The following is a 20,865-nucleotide window of genomic DNA, read 5'->3' as shown; positions in this document are numbered from 1 at the left end:
TTTCTGCCCCACTCAAAAAAATCGAACCTCCACAAGTAACTCGGCCTCCTGGTAGAATGACTGCATTGCCCTTCGGAATTTGGGCCTGTTGCCCACAACGAGCAGCGAAATTCCTTCTCTTTTCGCCTCTGAGCTCTCCGGTTGATCCAATGTGCTTTGATACCATGTGAAAATTCCAAACTGGAATCTGAATGCAACAACTAATATTATTTCTCCTAATTGTTAATTAATTAACAATTTATTTACTATGACAAATATCAAAATAAATACACTACAACCTTCACAAATAAAATTCCGCGGAAAAATAAAACGCTGGAAGTTGAGAAATGCTAGCACACACATAAAATTTAACACAATTATTTTTGGACAAAAGTCCCTGGAAAAACCCAACTTGGGAAAACCGGTGCAACGACTGAGGGCTTTATTATTATGTAGCAGTGAGAAATTTCAAGTACAATTGGATGCCGAAATCTAGCAATCCTACAGAGAAAAATAATAGCAAAAATCTAGTGAGGAATTTCCTCATCCCATAGGCAATCCCTGGCACAGCTTGCCTTCAGAAACTCGGCCCTTTGACCCTCTGCGTCAGCCCCTGCGCTGCTCTGCGCAGCTTGCTTGACGTCAAGCCTCTTGATGGTCTTTGGTGAAGTTGTTCTGCCCTTTGTTGGCTGGAAAAATGCTTCTCCGACACTCTGGGACTCCTTCCCAGCCTTTGGAACTGAAGGCGTCTCTCCCTCTCAACAAATCGATCTTTCCTCTAGAGACTGCCGCGTTGCCCCTGCGTCAGCTTCTCTGTCGCTCTTATGCCTCTCTACAAATGCACTCGCTGGATCTAGAATGCCTCCTCCAACCTCACTGTCTCTGCCCCTCTCTCACTGCTTTGATCTCTGGCTCTCTCTCTCTGGACACTGACTACTGTTACTCTGAAAATCGATCTACTCGGAAATTGAATTGCTCAAGTATCTCAAGTGATTTCTCCATCACCGCATCAACCTCGTCTTATAATTCTCTGTTGAAGCACCAACGACCAAGATTAAAACATAATCGATGGCTATGATCATCTCTGGATCGATCCGTGTGAGTTTCTAGATGATTCTCACCTTGACTTAATTAATACTAATCAATTAACCATATTCCCTAAGTTTAGACTTAGGAAATTTTTAAAAACTGGTTAATAATCTAATTAAGTCATTTCTAGGCGGAATTTCTAGAAACAATTTATGGGTTTTGGAAATTTCATGTATTCTAGCTTCTCCACTAAATTTCAAGGCTAGAACACATCCGATGCTAAAAAAACTAACATGAGGCATCTCTTTGGTCTACCATTTGGTGATCATTGCCTTTAGTGGTTGGATTTGATTCTTTTTGGGGGGAGCCATTCGTAGAGTCCTCTTGGTTCTCAGCCTTAAAGCTCTTTAGGTGCGGCATTTGATTTGCAAATGAGGATCGTCCCTCCAAATCTTGGCTCTTGTGGGCTAAAGTGAGGAGGAAATTTGCGTTAGCCAATCTTGATAAATCTTCGATAACATCTAACTACTCATTCCAAATAATTTGGTGTCAAAGATTGATTTCCCAATGCCTTGAGCTTGGTGGTGATACTGGCACTAGGAAAAGGCCATGGTTTTCCCTGATAGAAGTTGGCCATGTGTTACAAGTGGTTCTACTCCAAGTCCTTCCTTGAAAGTTGACTGAACAAATTCTAGAGGCTAAAGTACAAAAAAATAACTTGGTTATTTAGACTTCACAATGTTCGAAAGTCAACCCGAAAAAGCATTCTTTGCTTGTTGTCTAGTTGTGTGAGGTCAGTTGTTAGATAAGAGATTAAAGTACCTGGGTTTGTCCAACAAATGCTGTCCCCATTGTGGAATTACCAAAATCTTGAAGCACCTCCTATGGGTTTGCCCTCTCTCCAAGGTTGAGTGGGATTTGGTTGAATCCTACATCAACAATATCCCTTGTCCTCCAATTCATGGTAGGTTGCCTTGTTAGGTGACTTCTTGCCTTGGGCCATTGATGTCCAATTTGCATGGGATGCTAATTAGAGTTGGGTTCATCTGTTGGCTTTGAAAGATTAGAAAAGATGTCTTGTTTAATGCGAATGCCTCGTCACACAACTTTTCTTATTATGATGGTGCATTGATATGCACCAACCTGTCAATGTAGATCGCAACACATATGCATAAAGTGTAGCTCAAGATGGAACATTTACAGTAGTTGCTTGAGCCTTGAGTACTGGCATGCAATTTTGTGCATAATGAGCATGGTGCCACCCGATTGGCTTGGTTCATATGGCTCTCGTGGCTGTTGAAATATGTAACTAGGTTCAATCTTCATAATGACATATGTATTCATGATTTTATGTATTTGATGTAATGAGAAATAAATTTATTATTGTAATTATTGAGGCATGGGTTTCATGCTTAAGGAAATTTATTTAATAGGTCAAGCTCCCATTGAGAGCCTCTAGGGCTTGTCATTAAGTCTACAAGTCAAGAGAAGCCATTGTCATGTATGAAAGACCCTTCTTGGGCATGTTACATATTGTAAAAGAAATTTATTTGAGTCAAAATAAAGTCAAAAGACCCTCCAAGACCTCGTCGTGATGCAAAGATCAAGTCGGCCTAAAAGGAGCAATTCGACCTAGTGGAAAACCTATATATAAGGGAGACTTCGACCTCACTTATGACACTCACTCACTTCTCACAAGTTCGATCAAGAAAGAGAAAGAAGTGCGAAGAAAGGAAGGACGAAGAGAAGGAAAGAAAAGCGAGATTTCTGGATTTGTTTTGGGCTATTACTCTGTGAAGGAATTAAGGCACCTATTGTAGCAGTAAAGGCTAAGTTGTAGAAGTCAAGTTAGGGCATCAAGAAGTACACCTTGCAAGCCGAGTTCTCTAGGAGAGAGAATCAACTCAAGCGAAGAGGAAAGGAGGAAGAAACTATCATAATCTCCACACATGCCAAGGCTAGGGTTTCTGTAGAAGAATCTATTTGAGGTCAAAGATGCAAAAGATTTTGTTGGGGGGTCGAAGTTGCAGTAGATTCTGCGGGGGGTCAAAGTTGCAGAAGAATTTGCTGGAGGTCGAAATTGCAGAAGTTGCTGAGAAATCGTTAGAAGGAAAGCTCGTCAAGAAAGAAGGATTTGACTTGGTCTTGGAGGGTCTTGATCAATGGTCACAGGTCTTGGAATTTGTCTATTGAAGTTCTATAAGAAAAGAAGAATTCTTGTGGGTTTTCCTCTCAAGTGGAGAGGTTTCGGCCTTGGCTGATTGCCTACATCCTGTGTCCTCTTGTCTTATTGTTCTTTATGTTTTGGTAGCTGTTTGATGAAAAGACACCAAATATAATCAAGAAAAGAAGAAGCTAATAAGTTAAGTAAAAACACATCACAACCAGTTATCAAAGTAAGAGAAATTAGCTAATCTCGCTGCCATAGATTTTTCAACATGGTATCAGAGCTAAGGTGACTACATCAAGGAAAGACAGCTTGAAGAAGGACCATCAAAAGGAGTATCAAGAAAGGTCAAGGTATCAAAGAGGACATCAAACCATCAAGAAGGGATACTTAAGGACCAAAACAATCTAAGGATCATCAAGGAGGACCATTCATCATATTTCAAGGATCATCACATCTCAAAGAGAAGAAGACCTCAAAACCCTAGCTCATCTGAAGAAAGGTTCTACACTTGAAGCATTCTTAAGAAGCTCACACAAAGAAGATCTCAAGGACCCTACCTCCACTCAAAGAAGGACTACACATTGAAGCATCTTGAAGTCTCTACATCCAAGGGAAGCAAGAAGAGGCGTTATCATCATCATCAAAGAATCAAGGTGATCTCCCTCTCTTTGAAGGATCACTTTTGAAGGAAGACATCTTCTATCATCCACATTATCAAGAAAGGCATCAAGTTGAAGATATCACCATCAAGAAGCATCTTCACTTGAAAAGTAAGTATCTCTATATTTATGTCTAAATCTGCTAATGACTTCATTTTGCAAGGAAAGCAACAAATTGGTTGGGTCAACAAACTATCTTGCATGGAAAAAGAGGACAAATTTGATCCTCATAGAAAATGAAGTCATTGATCATGTTAAGGGTTTAATTATTGAATTGCCAAAAGAAGAAGCTCAAGCTCTAGCAAAATACATGAAGGGGGAAATAAGGGCTCAAAGAATTCGTATAGATCAATCAAGGATTCTCTCATTCCATATGTAGCGAAATTGGAAAAGTCAAAAGACATCTATGATAAACTGGTAGAATTATTCTCCGTAAGTACTGCAGGAGAAGTAATATCATTGAGAACCGAGCTCTACAAGATGAAGATATCAAAGGAAGAAGGAATAGCCTCATACTTTATGAGAGTGTCAAAAATACGAGACCAACTGCAAGAGTTGGGGGAAATAATGTTTGATAAAGAAATGACCACCGTGGTGCTCAATGCACTACCTGATGAATGGGGCAACTTCATATCAAGCATCTATGGAAAGAAGGAAGCCACCCCATTTAGTGAACTCTGGTCATTGTGTAAGATTGAAGAAACCAGGTTAAAAGCAAAAAGTGATGTAGGACCAAGCGAATAAGTTCAAGCATTTGTTGCCATGGCTAAGAGAAAAGGAAAGTTTGGGAAGTTTGGTCCTCAGAAAAAGAAGAAGATCGATATGTCAAAGATCCAATGCTATGGATGTCAGGAATATGGGAACTACAAGAGAAATTGTCCTAAACTCAAGAAGGACAACAAGAAAAGGAATGAAGCCCATATCACCGAAGAAGTGGAAGAACCTGAGAAGAAGAAATCAAAGGAGGAAGTGAGAGATCTCTACTACGACTAAGATAATCCTTCACTGTGTTCTTTTTCAGTTTTCATGAAAGATAGCTATCATGGTAGAAAGCATTATAAGAATGATAGGATGCATCATATTAGGAGATGACATCATATTAGAAGCATACGATTGAAGCAAGAGCTCGTGACATCCTTATAGAAGCTTGAAAGATAGCTAAAGTAGAAATCTACATGGATGTAGCAGTTATCATAAAAAGGAAAAATCTCTTGGTAATCACATTGATAGATACTTTATATGGTTGAAACAAAGTCATATAGCATGGTAAAAAGAAATCATCATGCATCATCATTAGGAAGGAGCATTTGTAGGATGAGGATAATCAAAGATCCTCTGTTGGAATCTTCATTAGAAGGTTCACCTCTCTTGGAAGAAGAAAGTGTCTCGTTGATTATTTCACCTTGTGGAATCCATTGTTTAGAAGGATGATGGTATGGTGACAAAGGAGTGCAACATGTCAAGATGGTTGAAGTACTTTCAATCAAGGAAAGAAAGCTGTCAGTGGAAGTCTAGATGACCAAAAGGAGAAACAAGGTATGTATATGTTTAATAGATTAAGTCATGTCATCATATAGCTGCAGGCAACTTGGGTAAATGCTCTACCTCATGAACATGATCAAAGAAAAGGGATCTCTTCCTCTGGAAAGATGAATGAAGGCACGATTCACATATTGACAAGATGAAATCAACATAACATGTCCTCATATAGAATATGGGGTAGTTGATAGAAATGAAGGAACCATGGATGAAAGTTCCTAGGGGAATATGTGAAGAAATAAAGAAGCGACTGTGAAAGATGCAACTATGGTCACATAAGAAAAGGAAATCAACATCCGATGACCAGAAGAATTAGACATGACATCTCCATAGAAGGTATGAAGACCTTGACAAGGTCTGTAAAGAAAGGAGACCCTTGACATTGGAAGTCTTGGAGATGTGTTTATAAATGTGCAAAATGTTGATGTTGCAAGCAAGCAAGATGTCATGATCAAAGGCCATCACAAAAGGTAACTTTAAGTTGATGTTCATTTTTGATTTTTGAACAACATCTGGATAGGTTGATACAGGGCTATCGAAAGAGAGTTGTAGACGTCACCTAAAATTAGCACTCACGTGGTTGGATGAAAGATCCTAAAGGAAACATGACTTGGAAAATGTAGCTATATGAAGAAAAGGCAGATGTGGACTAGAAGATCACTTTCCGATAAAGAAAAGGATGACATGACTAACATGGTTCGTAAAGGAAAGTGATGGATGGCCAATGCCCTACAAAGAAAAGATGAAGGCTCCATAATGATGAAAATGAAATTCATGCCATCGAAAGGAGGAGCGCTACAAGCAGTTGATGGTACCATGATCTCCACCAAAGAACAACTAGCTATTGTTGGAATCAAGTCCTTGATTAAGAGGGAGCTTGGACAAGTCCCTAGATAAGAGGGAGCATGGGTACATTCCTTTGAAGGAATGGGTAAATCCTCCCTGGTTAAGAGGGAGAGATAGACACATCATTCTTGTCTTTATATTGTGAAGGAAGAATGGAGGATTGGGTAAGCATCTGGCATTCGATACTCTATGAGGATGAGGTAGGGCATCCAAGATAAGAGTAGTCGAAGAGGACCAATATTCTTTGAGGATTGGGAATCCAAGATAAGAATATTCCTAGAAGGACATACCCTGTGAACACCCGGGTGGAGTATGTGCCTTGAGAGACAATGATGATGGTGTTTATCAGTCATTGGTCTTGCCAACAATGTGCTTTGATCTTATGGAGAGATAGAGTTGTTAGTCAAGGCCTTTTTATGTGACAATGCTGGTTGGTTTGATGCAAAGAGATGGATTACCAATCCGACTCTTCTTATGAGAATTCTTCAGATTGAGAATGTCCAAGTACCTTGTATGGATTATGAATACCTCCTTAGTTAAGAGGGAGTGTTGAAATATGTAACTAGGTTCGATCTTCATAATGATATCTGTATTCATGATTTTATGTATTTGAGGTAATGAGAAGAATAAATTTATTATTGTTAGCTCTGAGGCATGTGTTTCATGCTCAAGGAATTTTTTTTATAGGTCAAGCTCCCATTGAGAGCTTCTAGGGCTTGTCATTAAGTCTACAAGTCAAGAGAAGTCATTGTCATGTGTGAAAGACCCTTCTTGGGCATGTTACATATTGTCAAAATAAAGTCAAAAGAGCCTCCAAGACCTCGTCATGATGCAAAGATCAAGTCGGCCTAAAAGGAGCAATTCGACCTAGTGGGAAACCTATATATAAGGGAGACTTCGACCTCACTTATGACACTCACTCACTTCTCACAAGTTCGATCAAGAAAGAGAAAGAAGTGCGAAGAAAGAAGGACAAAGAGAAGGAAAGAAAAGCGAGATTTCTGGATTTGTTTCGGGTTATTACTCTCCACACGTGCTAAGGAATTAGGGCACCTATTGCAACGGTAAAGGCTGAGTTGCAAAAGTAAAGTTAGGGCATCAAGAATTACACCTTGCAAACCGAGTTCTCTAAGAAAGAGAATCAACTCAAGCGAAGAGGAAAGGAGGAAGAAACTATCATAATCTCCACAGGTGCAAAAGGATAGGTTTTGTGCAGAAGAATCTACTGGAGGTCAAAGTTGCAGAAGATTCTTTTGGGGGTTGAAGTTGCAGTAGATTCTACTGGGGGTCAAAGTTGCAGAAGAATTTGCTTGAGGTTGAAATTGCAGAAGTAGCTGAGAAATTACTAGAAGGAAAACTTGTCAAGAAGGTTGACTTGGTCTTGGAGGGTCTTGATCAAGGGTCATAGGTCTTGGAATTCGTCAATTGAAATTTTTTGAATGTGGTTCACAGACAACTGAGTTGCCGCTATATCCACGGGAAAATCCAGGTAGATCAACCCGAAGGGATCTACTTGTCGGCCAAACTAGCAAGGCCTAACTCCAAGGGTGTCGAGGAGATTTGACTTTGTGACACAAGAACTCAACCAACTGAGCTATCTCATCGGCTTCATCAATTGAAGAAGAGAAGAATTCTTATGGGTTTTCCTCTCAATTGGAGAGGTTTTGGCCTTGGCTGATTGCCTACATCTTATGTCCTCTTCTCTTATTATTCTTTATGGTTTGGTAGCTTTTTGATGAAAAGAACACCAAATATAATCAAGAAAAAGAAGAAGCTAATTAAGTTAAGCAAAAACACATCACAAACAATTATCAAAGTAAGAGAAATCACCTAATCTAGCCACCCTTGATTTCTCAATAGTGGCTAAGTTGGCTTACCAAGATGACTTGGTTTTACAAGTTCCCATCATAGTATGTTGAAATTTTGATGTTCTATGTTGTAATAATTACTTATTACAAAAATTATTTCTATTGCAATACCAATTAAGCAATTGTAGATAGAACATAAACCAAATGCACGATAGAAGACAACCAAGAACAAAAAGAGACAGAGAATTTTGGTCCAATGACTAGGGAAAAACCCCACAAAGGAAAAACCCAACCAGATTCTTTTTCTATTAGATATCAATTGTTCAGCAGAGATACAAAGTACATTGAGAGATCAAGTGACTGAGTAAGTTCACCCAAATCTGAAGACGCTGAAGCATAAAAATCACTGGTAGCAGCAAGAGAGGCAAACACTGAATCAACCTTCCCTTCAACTAAATCACACTGAAACACTGAAACAACCTTGGATCTCCAAGTCCTACTCTTACTCTCCAAGTCTCTCTCTCACAATCTTCTTTAAATCTCTCCAACTCTCTCTCTTAAGTTCGAATTCTTTGTTCACAATGTACAAGTAGTAAGGTGAGATGATATAGACACATGTATAGGAGGTGCTACGAATTCATGCCATAAAGGAGGTATAACTCGCATGCCATGAGGTAGGTGCAACACATACCTTTTTGGGAAGAGTAACTTATGCCATTATGGAGAGGCAACACATGCCTTAGAGAAGTGTAACTTATGCCATTAAGGAGTGCCATCATTTAGGAGAGAAACGTATGATTTAAATGAGGAGAGTGTAACATATGCATTGATGAGAGTGTAAGAGGAATCTTTCATGACATGCCTTTAATGAGTGTGTAAGAGAGAGTGTAACATATCCATTAAGAGAGAGAGAGAGAGAGTAATGTAGTGCTATGTGAGTCGTCAAGGAGAGAGGTGCGAAGTGATTGAAAGTCATGAAGGAAAGGGAACTTGAATTTCCTTTTGTTAATATCGTAGTATTCTAAAAGATAATAATAATAATAATATTGATGATTAAGTCGAAATTGAACTATTAGGATTGATTAATGATATATTAAGTGATTTTCCATCAACTATGCTTGATTACCAATTGATGCAAGGTGGTTTACTATTTTTGGAAAGTCATATTGGAGATGCTAGACATGACTTTCTAATTTTAGAAAGTCACTCTAGAATTGTCAGAAATGATATTTTATTTAAGGAAATTCATCTTCAAGCTACCAATTTTCAACACTCCCACTCAGCTAGGGAGGAATTTCTTTCTACAACAAAGATCTCTGCTTTCTTTGCTCATCTCTGTTTTTCCATGCTTTGGAACAATTATGTATCAATCTAATGAAGAAGAATCATATCATAGGGGAGATTCATCCATCACCCTATATCCACTGATTTTCCGACCTTGATATAGACTTGGGGGGATTACCACTTGTTAACACATGATAGGGATCACACACAACCAAGTCTCACCTCAAGAGTCAAGTGGTAGAACACCTGCATCCACATATATTGTCAACACATGACAATAATCAAGTCTCATCTCTGCTTGGGGGGGTTACCACTTGTCAACACATGACAAGGATTGCACACAACCAAGCTTCACCACACCCATTGGCCAAATGGGTGTTAATCCCAACAAGCCCAGCTTGTGGGTAGGATGCATACTAGGGTATACTCTTGGCAAGTACCAAACTTGATGGTAGGGGGGGTTACCACTTGTCAACACATGACAAGGATTGCACACAACCTACAGTGAAGAGTTCCCTCAACCCCAAGATCTCTCTTGGCTCCATTCCCAATCTGTGAGCTCAGACAAGAGGGAAGAGTATAACTCAATGTTCTTTATCATCCATGACCGCCCCTCTAGGAAGGCTCACATCCGTCAGTCCAAGTTGCTCTTTGAATTCCAAGAACTTCCCTTTCACCAAAGGCTTGGTAAGTATGTCAACTATCTGATCATTAGTCGCAATATGATGGAGTCTCACTGCTCCTCTCTGCACCATATCCCAGATATAGTGATATCTAATCTCAATGTGCTTGGACTTGTCATGGAACACAAGATTTTCTGCAAGTCGAATCCCACTCTTATTATCACTATATATTACTGTTGTATCTAATACATGCTCAAACAACTCTCCAAAGAGCTTCCTCATCCATGCTGCTTCATAGCTAGCCATGCTAGCAACATTGTACTCAGATTCCACCGTGCTAAGGGCTACAAAATTCTGTTTTTTGCTCATCCAAGATAGCATGGAAGATCCCAAACTAAAGTAGCATCCAAATGTGCTCTTTCTGTCAGCAAAGTTACCAACCCAATCAACATTAGAGTATCTATGTAGTCTCACATCTTCGACAGTATATCTCAATCCAAGATTGATGGTCCCATGCAGGTATCTCAGCACATGCTTTGCAACAATCTAGTGTGCATATGATGGTTCAATCATATATTGGCTTAGAGTATAGACTGCAAAAGATATGTGCAGTCGAGTGTTTACTAAGAACATTAGTGCCCCAATTAGTTGTTGATACTCAAAAGGATTTGCCAAATCTGGTCCTGCAACTTCACCACATATCTTCTTGAAATTAATTTCCATTGGTCTATTCATGGACTTACATTCTATCATACCAAATCTTTCCAATAGCTTCCTTGAGAAAGGAAAATCTCACTGAGTCTCTACCATACCTCTAGGCCCAGAAAGTAGTGCATCAAATGAAGATCTTTCATTTCAAACTCAGAAGCTAACTCCCTGTGACACTGGAGGATAAGAGGTTCTCCACCTGTCAAGAATAAGTGATCAACATATAATACCAAAATCAAAGGCATACCTTGGACCATTTTGAAGTAGAGATTTGGATCAGCGTTGCTTCTGGTAAAACCAAGCTTCATCACGAAGCTATCAATGCAGGCATATCAAGCTCTTGGGGCTTGCTTCAATCCATAGAGGGCTTTCTTCAATCTACACACATGAGTTTTTCTATCATGTTCTTCAAAGCTTTGTGGTTGCTCCACAAATACTTCTTCTTTGAGGAAGCCATGCATAAAAGTAGTTTTCACATCTATTTGATGAAGTGTCCATCCTTGGTTAGCAACTAGAGCCACAATAGATCGGATGGTAGTATATCGGACAACAGGTGCAAAAATATCATCATAGTCTACTCCCTCATTTTGAGAGAAACCTCTAGCCACAAATCTAGCTTTATATTATTCAATACTTCCATCCGCAACATGTTTAATTTTGTACAACCATCTAGAAGTCACAACAGACTTACCTTTGGGTCTTGGAACTAATTCCCATACATCATTATGTATGATGGACTCATATTCTTTGGCCATTGCATCTTTCCATACTTGATCTTTCACTGCTGCTTCAGATGTGTATGGTTCAGCCTGTATAATGTTGCTCATGGCTACAACATATCCTTGGAACTGACATGGTTACTTGCTTTCTCTAAAGGTTCCTCTCGGGGCAACATGTCTATCAACATCCTGTAAAGTGACACAAATCCATAATGGTACCTTTCTAGCAGGAGGATCACATGGCGGAGGATCCAAGGGGTCAGTGGGATCCATGAGTTCATCAACAAGACCAGGCTTAGGCCCAGGATCTTCTTGTTTATCCAGGGCATCGTCCTGTCTTTCAACATTAGCAGGAGGAGTGTTTCTGGCTTTTCGAAGAGTTGCATCTTCATCAAATGTTACATCCTTGCTAAACTCTATAGTTCTTTGACTAGGCATGTATATTTTGTAATCTTTAGAATTTTCACAATAACCAACAAATATACCTTTCTTACCAGAAACTTCCAGCTTGGTCCTCTTTTCCTTTGGCACATGAAAGTAGACAAAGCAACCAAAGATCCCTTAGTGCCCAACATCGGGCTTTTCACCAGTGAAGACTTCTTCAAGAGTCTTGTTGTGTAAGGCTCGGTGTGGAGATCTATTTTGGACATAGACAACAATGTTAGCAGCTTCTCCTCATAGACATTTTGGTAGCTTTTGATCATGCAACATAACTTTGACTGCTTCCATGATAGTTTTGTTCTTTCTTTCAGCCACACCATTTTCTTCTGGGTTATATGGTACGATGGTCTCTTTCCTGATTCCAACTTTTTTGCAGAAGTCATTGAAATCATTTGAAGTGAACTCTCCTCCATTGTCAGATCTGAAGATTTTGATCTGCTTTCCTTTTTGCTTTTCTACCAAAACCTTGAAGTCTTTGAACATGCCAGATGGTTGACCTTTGTTTTTCAAAAAACAAAATCCATGTCTTGCGAGAAAAATCATCTACAAAGATTATATAATACAAGTAGCCACCAAGAGAAGTTACAAGCATAAGTCCACATAAATCAGAATGTATAAGGGGAAGTACCTGACTGGCTTTGCTTTTGATTGAAGGGAATGGTCCATTTACATGTTTTCCACTTGCACACCCTTGGAAAACTCCATCATGATCCACTCTAATCTCAGGCATTCCATAAACCATCTTTCTCACATGAGGCAAAACTTTATAGTGTAGATGAGTGAACCTTTGGTGCCATAGTTCACATTGATGATTACTATCATCAGTTTGTGCATGGATTGGTCTTCCATTGATTTTATAAAGACCTTCAAATCTTGATCCCAGTGTGAAGACATCTCTCATGCTAGATCTCATTGGGCAAGTGAGAACTTTTCCATTTATGAAAACAAATTTCATTCTTTTGTCTTCTAATGCAAATATAGATACAAGATTCTTTTTCAAACTAGGCACATACAAAACTTCTTGAAGAGATATAATTTTACCTTGATCCAAATGAAAAGAAACAAAACCAGATCCCTTTATAGGATAGGTAGAATTATTTCCAAGTATAATTTTCAGATCCGTTTCTCTCTCAACTAGATTTGATAGAACTTATTTATAACTAGTAAAGTGTCTTGAAGCACTACTATCAATCGACCAACTATCACAAGAATCTGTAGGAGAGGAACTAGAAAGAGCAGAAACGAGAAAATACTGTGATTTCATTTCAACTACATTATTATCATACCTTGAGTTCCTTGAAATCTTGGAAGAACAATAGCTTTCTTTACGAACAACATAAGCTTCTCTTCTTTTTCTATAATCAGATCTAAAGTTGTTGCTACAATTGTTGTAGTTGGATCTTGGTGCACTTATATTTTTTGGACAATCACGAGCATAGTGGCCATGCTTATGGCAATTGTAGCACTGAACTTTTGATAAGTCCATGTTTCATTTATAGGAACTGTTGGATCTGGGAGCAGACTTTCTTGAAAAGTGTTGACCTCTTTTTCCTTTCTGCTTCTTGTCTTGGACAACAAAGGCAATAGGTTCTCCCTCCTCATGTTTGGGAATTCTTCATTTGACAATCGTTCTGGCCTCTTCTTGATTGCACTTTCCCAAGAGCTCATCAAATGTGGGACACTTATCATTGTTGCTGATGGTGGTAATAAAAGTTTCCCAAGTTGGAGAAAGACCTCCAAGCGTAATTAACACTAGCTCTTTATCAGATACAATTTCATCAACAGTTGGCTGTTGATCCTTGATTTTAGATATCCTCATAAAGTATGCTTGAATGATCTCTCCTCTTGTTCATCTTAATGTCCTTGAGTTGATTCTTCAAAGCAAGGATTTGACTCAAGTTGTTTACTTCATACATTCCAATTAGTTTTTCATACATTTCCTAATATTTCTTTAACTTGGAGACATAGGTGATGAGATGGTCTCTAAGAGAATCAACGATAATCTTGTTAGCCTTGACTTCTCCCTTCTTGTATCTGGTCTTGACAACAACATTTAAATTTTCTTGTGGTTCTACTACCTTGCCTTCCACATATTCCAGTACATCATGTTCTTCAAGAGCAATGTCCAATATTGCCTTCCATGGACCAAAATTCGAAGCATCATTCAACTTCTCTTCGTTCTTGAAGTAAGAAGAAGACATCTTGATCAAGTCAAATAAATTTCAGCCACAAGATCTCTTCAAATGAGTGATAGCTCTTATCTTCTTGGGCTTGTCTTCACTAAAGCTTCAATACCATGTTGAAATTATGATGTTCTATGCTATAACAATTACTTATTACAAAACTTCTTTCTTTTGCATTATCAATTAAGCAATTGTAGATAGAACATAAACCAAATGCACAATAGAAGATAGCCAAGAACAAAATGAGACACAGAGAATTTAGATCCAATGACTAGGGAAAAACCCCACACTTCTTCTATTAGATATCAATTATTCAACATAGATACAAAGTACAATGAGAGATCAAGAGAATGAGTAAGTTCACCCAAATCTGAACAAGCTGAAGCATAAAGATCACTGGTAACAGCAACAAATGCAAATGCTGAATCAACCTTCCCTTCAACTGAGTCAACATTGAAACACCGAATCAACCTTGGCTCATCAAGTCTTTCTCTTACTCTCCAAGTCTCTCTCTCACAATCTTCTTCAAGTCTCTCCAAATCTCTCTCTCAAGTTCTAATTCTTCTTTCACAATGCACAAGTAGTACGGTGAGATGATATGAGACACATTTATAGTAGGTGCAACGAGTTCATGCCATAAAGGAGGTACAACTCGCATGCCATGAGGTAGGTGCAACACGTGCCTTTTTGGGAAGAATAACTTATGCCATTATGGAGAGGTAACACATGCCTTTGTTCTTGGCTATCTTTCTGCTGCATTATCAATTAAGCAATTGTAGATAGAACATAAACCAAATGCACAATAGAAGATAGCGAAGAACAAAATGAGACACAGAGAATTTAGATCCAATGACTAGGGAAAAACCCCACACTTTTTCTATTAGACATCAATTGTTCAACATAGATACAAAGTACAATGAGAGATCAAGAGAATGAGTAAGTTCACCCAAATCTGAACAAGCTGAAGCATAAAGATCACTGATAGCAGCAGCAAATGAAAATGCTGAATCAACCTACCCTTCAACTGAATCAACACTGAAACACTGAATCAACCTTGGCTCACCAAGTCTTTCTCTTACTCTCCAAGTCTCTCTCTCACAATCTTCTTCAAGTTGCTCCAACTCTCTCTCTCAAGTTCTAATTCTTCTTTAACAACACACAAGTAGTAAGGTGAGATGATATGAGACACATTTTTATAGGAGGTGCAACGAATTCATGCCATAAAGGAGGTACAACTCGCATGCCATGAGGTAGGTGCAAGGCATGCCTTTTTGGGAAGAATAACTTATGCCATTATGGAGAGGTAACACATGCCTTAGATAAGTGTAACTTATGCCATTAAGGAGTGTCATCATTTAGGAGAGAAACATATGACTTAAATGGGGAGAGTGTAACATATGCATTGATGAGAGTGTAAGAGGAACCATTAATGACATGCCTTTAATGAGAGTGTAAGAGAGAGAGTAACGTAGTGTTATATGAGTCATCAAGGAGAGAGGTGCGAAGTGATTGAGTGTTATGAGAGAATACATCAGGTAAATCACATCTCAATTTTTGTTGTCGACGCATTTCGAACCACTAAGTATGGTTCATCATTAGGACTTGGATGAAAGTACTGATCCAACACAACCATTATATATACTGTAGAGATGCAAAATGGTAAGAGAAATGAACAATGAAGGAAACAATAAAATGGTCAAAATAGATGTTAAGAAATTAAAATAAAATATTAAATCTAGTCAATAAAAATATGTTATTTTTATTTTGACCTAATTTTAAAAATTATTATTTAGATTTGAAATTATTACTTTGACCTAATACTTTGAAATAAAAATAATAATTCCAAAAAAGAAATTTCTAAATCTAACCCTAAAAAATATATATAACTAATAATATGTTCTTAATATCTTAATATAATATCAAAATTGATTTAATATTACTTTTTTGACTTGATAATAATAATTTGATATATTAGTACTAATTTCAAAAAATAATAAATCAATAAATGATGTTATTATGCTTTTGACCTAATCTTATTAATATCCAAAATAAATAAACAAATGATAATATTATAACCGTGACTTAGACTTATAACTAATAATATGTTCTTAATATCTTAATGTAATATCAAAATTGATTTAATATTACTTCTTTGACTTAATAATAATAATTTGATATATTAGTACTAATTTCAAAAAATAATAAATAAATAAATGATAGTATTATAGTTTTGACCTAATCTTATTACTTAAACTTCATGTTAATATCCAAAATAAATAAATAAAAGATAATAATATAACCATGACTTAGACTTGAAAAAGAAAGAAAGGGAAAAGCAAGAAATCAAGGGAACACTGAAAAATGGAAATAAAGAAAAGAAAACACATAGGAATCAACCTAAAGGAAGGGAAAACGACACTAAGAAAGAAAGGAGAAGGGGAGGGCACAAACCTAGGGAAAAAGAGATGGGATCCAACAACTACTAATTTCCACCCATCATCCCTATTCAGCGTTATAGACCTATTTTCAATTTCGATAACTTCCCTAAACTTACAGTGATGAAAGTGGTCGATCTTGGCAATAACGCGAGAATCTTCTAGACAAACATGGTGTTTAGTTTTGTCAGTTTGTTCCGCCAAAGCTGAGGAAAGGGACTTGAATTTCCTTTTGATAATATCATTGTATCATAAAGGATAATATTAATAATAATAATAATAATATTGATGATTAAGTTGAAATTGAACTATTAAGATTGATTAATGATAAGTTAAGTGTTTTTCCAGCAACTATAATTGATTACCAATTGATGCAAGGTGATTTACTATTTTTGGAAAATCAAACTTGAGATGCTAGACATGACTTTCTAATTTTAGAATGTCACTCCAAAATTGTCAGAAATGAGTTTTTATTTAAGGAAATTCATCCCTGAGCTGACAATTTTCAGCATAGTAGGCCTCACCATTGTGTAGGTCAACAAGTGTGTGAGAAGTGCAAGTGCAACTAGAGTTGGCCCTGACATCCACTGCACAATGACAAGATTTGCTTGATGTTGGCTCTTGCCATATCAAAGGGGCCTAAGCCCTTGGAGCCTCCTATATATGTAGGACATAGTATGGTTTGTTGATGCAAATCCCCCTATCTTGCGATGGGGCTTTGCCTAGGATGACAATGGCCAGCCTCCTTCTACGATTGGCATAATTATATCTGTTTACTTGCTTGAGCGTCTAACCTTTGATTTTTTGTTTATGGACAATCTGATTTCTGAGATTCTTTTGTGAACTTATCATTGATGCAGGAATAATCAAGCAATCTAAGATGTACTTTAATGAAAGGACTAAAAACATAACGTGAGAGACCATTATAAAAAACCTTAAAACCTTACTTTTCAGTTTCAGGTGTTCCCCTTTAAAATCCTTGATGTAAATAATATTAGGTTGAGTATCATGGCTAGTATACCTCTGCATATGCTGTATTCCTGGCTCTCATAAGGTATCACTGAATAAGGATTGAAAAAGCTTAGCCTTGACACACCATGGTCCTGTGCTTGAATAAAATCTTTTCTTATAGTATGTATAATATTTAAGTACTACCATTTGAATGTGAATTAAAGTTTTATTGTGGTTGCAGAGGATGGAATCTATGCTTTGAAGAAGGTATTGACCCAAACTGATGAGCAATTACAGTTAGTGAAACAGGAGATACATGTCTCATCTCTTTTCAGTCATCCCAATCTACTTCCTCTTCTTGATCACTCTATTATTGCTGTGAAGGTAGAGTTTTCAGCACCTGTTTTTATTTAAGTTCTTTCGATGAGTGAACTTGAATTAAGTTGCATAATTTTTTTAGTTTTTTAAAGTTTTAAACTGCATTTAGTGAAATTCTTTGGTGTATGAGTAGAATTTTGAATATTTGATCATGTTTTCTGCACTATTCTCCTTGAAATTGTGTGAGTAATGATACTTAAAGTTGTTAGCAGCATCAAACATCATGCCGGGAATAAAGTTATTGGCATACTAAGGTGTTACAATTCTCTTAGTTGAGTGCTTTTAATCATGCTCACAATTCTTTCTGTAGGGCATGTCAAATGTTTTGGTGTAAATATTTACAAGGCCATTGGATATTTTCTCTCTTTTATTATGACATGTAAATCAAAGTGATTTAGATAATTGTGTTGATGTTTCACTATGACGATTCTACATATAAAAATTGCACCTAGCAAGAGGGTTGACTGCGACCAAAACTTATTAGACATAAGAAAAACATTCCCCTTATATTTATTGTCACTTCCAAAGTGATTGTCAAGGTCTGCTTTTTATCACTATTTTAGGTATTTTTTCTCCACTCTTCAAACATACAAAGAGAGAGAGAGAGAGAGTTTTATTAAAATGTATACGATGCTTACTGGGCTATGTGACATAGATGCTTACATCCATTGCAACGTTTGCATTAAAATAAAACAAAGGAAAGAGTAATATAAATGTTAGATCTAGACATTCGTGCAATGAAGTTTTGGACCAATCGTCTGGACTCAGCCTTCCCCTCTATATGTCAAAGGTTTCCTATCCAACTGTAGCTTCTGTCACATGGTTTATGTTCATGTTCAAATTCGGCAATAATGAAATTGCGATTTTTGGATGAAATTCAAATAAAATTCACAATCAAGCTTCTTCATTTATATATTTCAAAATTTTCAGAATATAAAAGAAGGTAGTGACTCTGAGATCAAATCCCATGCCCTCATTAGACATTATGAATCATGATAGAATCCAATGCTATCATTAAACATATATGAATTTTGAATCATGCTAAAATCCAAGGGCCTCATTAAACATATAGCGCAGTGTTAAATTGCAAAGGTAACATATTGTTCAAATTCCAAAATTCAAAAAACTAATGTCTAATATCTTTAACTTAGAAATTGTTTTGCAAAATTAAGATTCTACTAGAAATATGTTAGTTTTCTTAAGCCCAGATCTGATTTCTAAATCCAATAAAAATAATTTATACCTAGATGCATGCATGGAAAAGAGAAAAAATTCCAGATCTGATTTTTATGAATAGAAATAAACTGAGCTTACTAACTTTAAAATGCACAGCGAAAGCTGAACCATTCACAAAATTTGACACGAATATTTTACCTTGGAAACCCTGAAGGGAAAAACTAGCAAACAGGTGATTTTATTATCTCAGTCCACAGAGAAGAATTCTGAAAATTTATTACAGCAATTAATGAACCTGTACTAGTTCAGAAATCTCGGAAATTGTGCCACAGAATTTAGCCCAGCTTTCTCCCTCAGGTGTAGGGCCTCCTTGGAAATGTTCCACTTCAATAAGCAGCCCCTGAACAGCCTCAATCTGCATGCAGCAGATCTGATCCCAAACCTATACTTGTGCACACTTGTATGGCCTAAGCAAATGCGCTCAGCTGCCTTGGGAATTGTGCAGCTGTACAGCTCCTTCAAATGGCTGCCTAGGGATGCCGCGCAGCAAGACGAATTCGGCCGTCCTTCTGCCCTGTGATTTCTCTCTCTCCTGGAATTTATTTTCTCTTCTCCTCAGCCTCAAACCCTCACCCGTCAAGTGTTGTGTGCCTTGTCCTCTTAGATCTCCTTTTATAACTTTACAATGACCAAAATCCTATCTCCAAAGTGATTAATGGTCAAGATCTAATCTTGATCACTTGAGATCAATGATCACGCCTTAATCTCTCGTTGACACAACTTAAGTCACTTTTTAGTCATTATAGAATAAAAGTTACTTGAACTTTATAAAAATAAAGTTAATGTCTAGAGTGTCTTTCAGACCCTTCTACATGCTAGACACAAGTTACATCGCCAATGTAGAAGTACTTGTCTGAGCTACCACCTTTAAAAAAATAAAATAAGATAATAGTTTTTATTCTTGGTGTCCCCATGCTCTCCTTTTTACAATTGCAATAAACATACCAATGTTGCCATAGTGCGGAGTGGTGTGGGAGCATTTTCGTGATCGGGAGCATTGAGGGTGTCATTTTCCAACAAACCTCAGGGTTATATATATATATTTTATTTACTTTATTTTATTCCATGTAACCAAGCACACTGTTACCGCAAATCTAGCAACCTTGTGTGAAGGCTCACTAGGAACTCTAGCTCTAGGGAAACAATGAGATCAGCCACCATTGCCACCTTAGTGGCTGTTCTTCCGTTGTTTTGTGGTTGGATGTTAGCTCAACAAGGGAGGTGTTGTCGCCCAAATTGTACAGGCAAGATGCAACAACGCTCAGGACAGTGGCCGTCACTTTGATCCCCGCCCTCTCTGTTCTAGCTGTCTCCCTACAACAAGCTATAGGGGGTAGTCCCTGTGAAGTGTGAAGACACAAGACTTGTTGGCAACCAACAAGTCTTGGAGACATAACTAAATGACCTAACCACTAGGTTGATTTAACAAGTCTTAAGGATTATATTAGATTTTTGTGGGAGATTAGTGCCTTAATGGAGTCCACTACTTGCTTTATATCAATTATATACCAAATGACTAGATGAACAGTCACTGCTTAAGGATGCTTCACTATCCTAAATGAGATGCAAATCCTAAAATCTAGGTGAGATGCTGAATCTTGGTTTATTTTAGTTAGATGCCTACTCTAAATGTATCCCTCCTCTTCACTGTTTTGAAGCTAGTCTCTAGAGTAGGTTGTGAGAGAGAAGCCAAGGGGAAACAAGCAAAGGCTTGATCAAAGATACCTCCCCTTAGGTTCTAACCACTTGATGCCTCCAACGCTACAGAGACTGTGGCTCTGACGACTGCAAGGTCACCGTGTTAACCACTAAAGAGGTGCTATGGTCCTATTCTGTATCGATCACACATAATCTTGGATGTAAATTAATTAATGCAA

The 20,865-nt window shown here is 37.6% G+C and overlaps 1 protein-coding gene across 3 annotated transcripts in view; it reads left to right on the top strand.

Annotated features, from left to right (window-relative positions):
- Nucleotides 1–20,865, top strand: part of PK3 (serine/threonine protein kinase 3) — a 204,477-nt gene that overhangs the window by 14,870 nt on the left and 168,742 nt on the right. For all 3 annotated transcript variants that reach the window (XM_089447815.1, XM_089447813.1, XM_089447814.1), the window contains exon 2: nucleotides 17,616–17,758. In XM_089447815.1, coding sequence (XP_089303941.1) covers nucleotides 17,616–17,758 — 143 coding nt within the window. The remainder of the gene's footprint in view (nucleotides 1–17,615; nucleotides 17,759–20,865) is intronic.

Source organism: Pinus tabuliformis, chromosome X (assembly GCF_031772625.1).
Source record: "Pinus tabuliformis cultivar Carrire ecotype Pingquan chromosome X, CPIR1, whole genome shotgun sequence".
Taxonomy (NCBI): Eukaryota; Viridiplantae; Streptophyta; class Pinopsida; order Pinales; family Pinaceae; genus Pinus; species Pinus tabuliformis.
The sequence above is the reverse complement of the archived record's forward strand: the minus strand, read 5'-3'. Positions and strand labels throughout refer to the sequence as shown.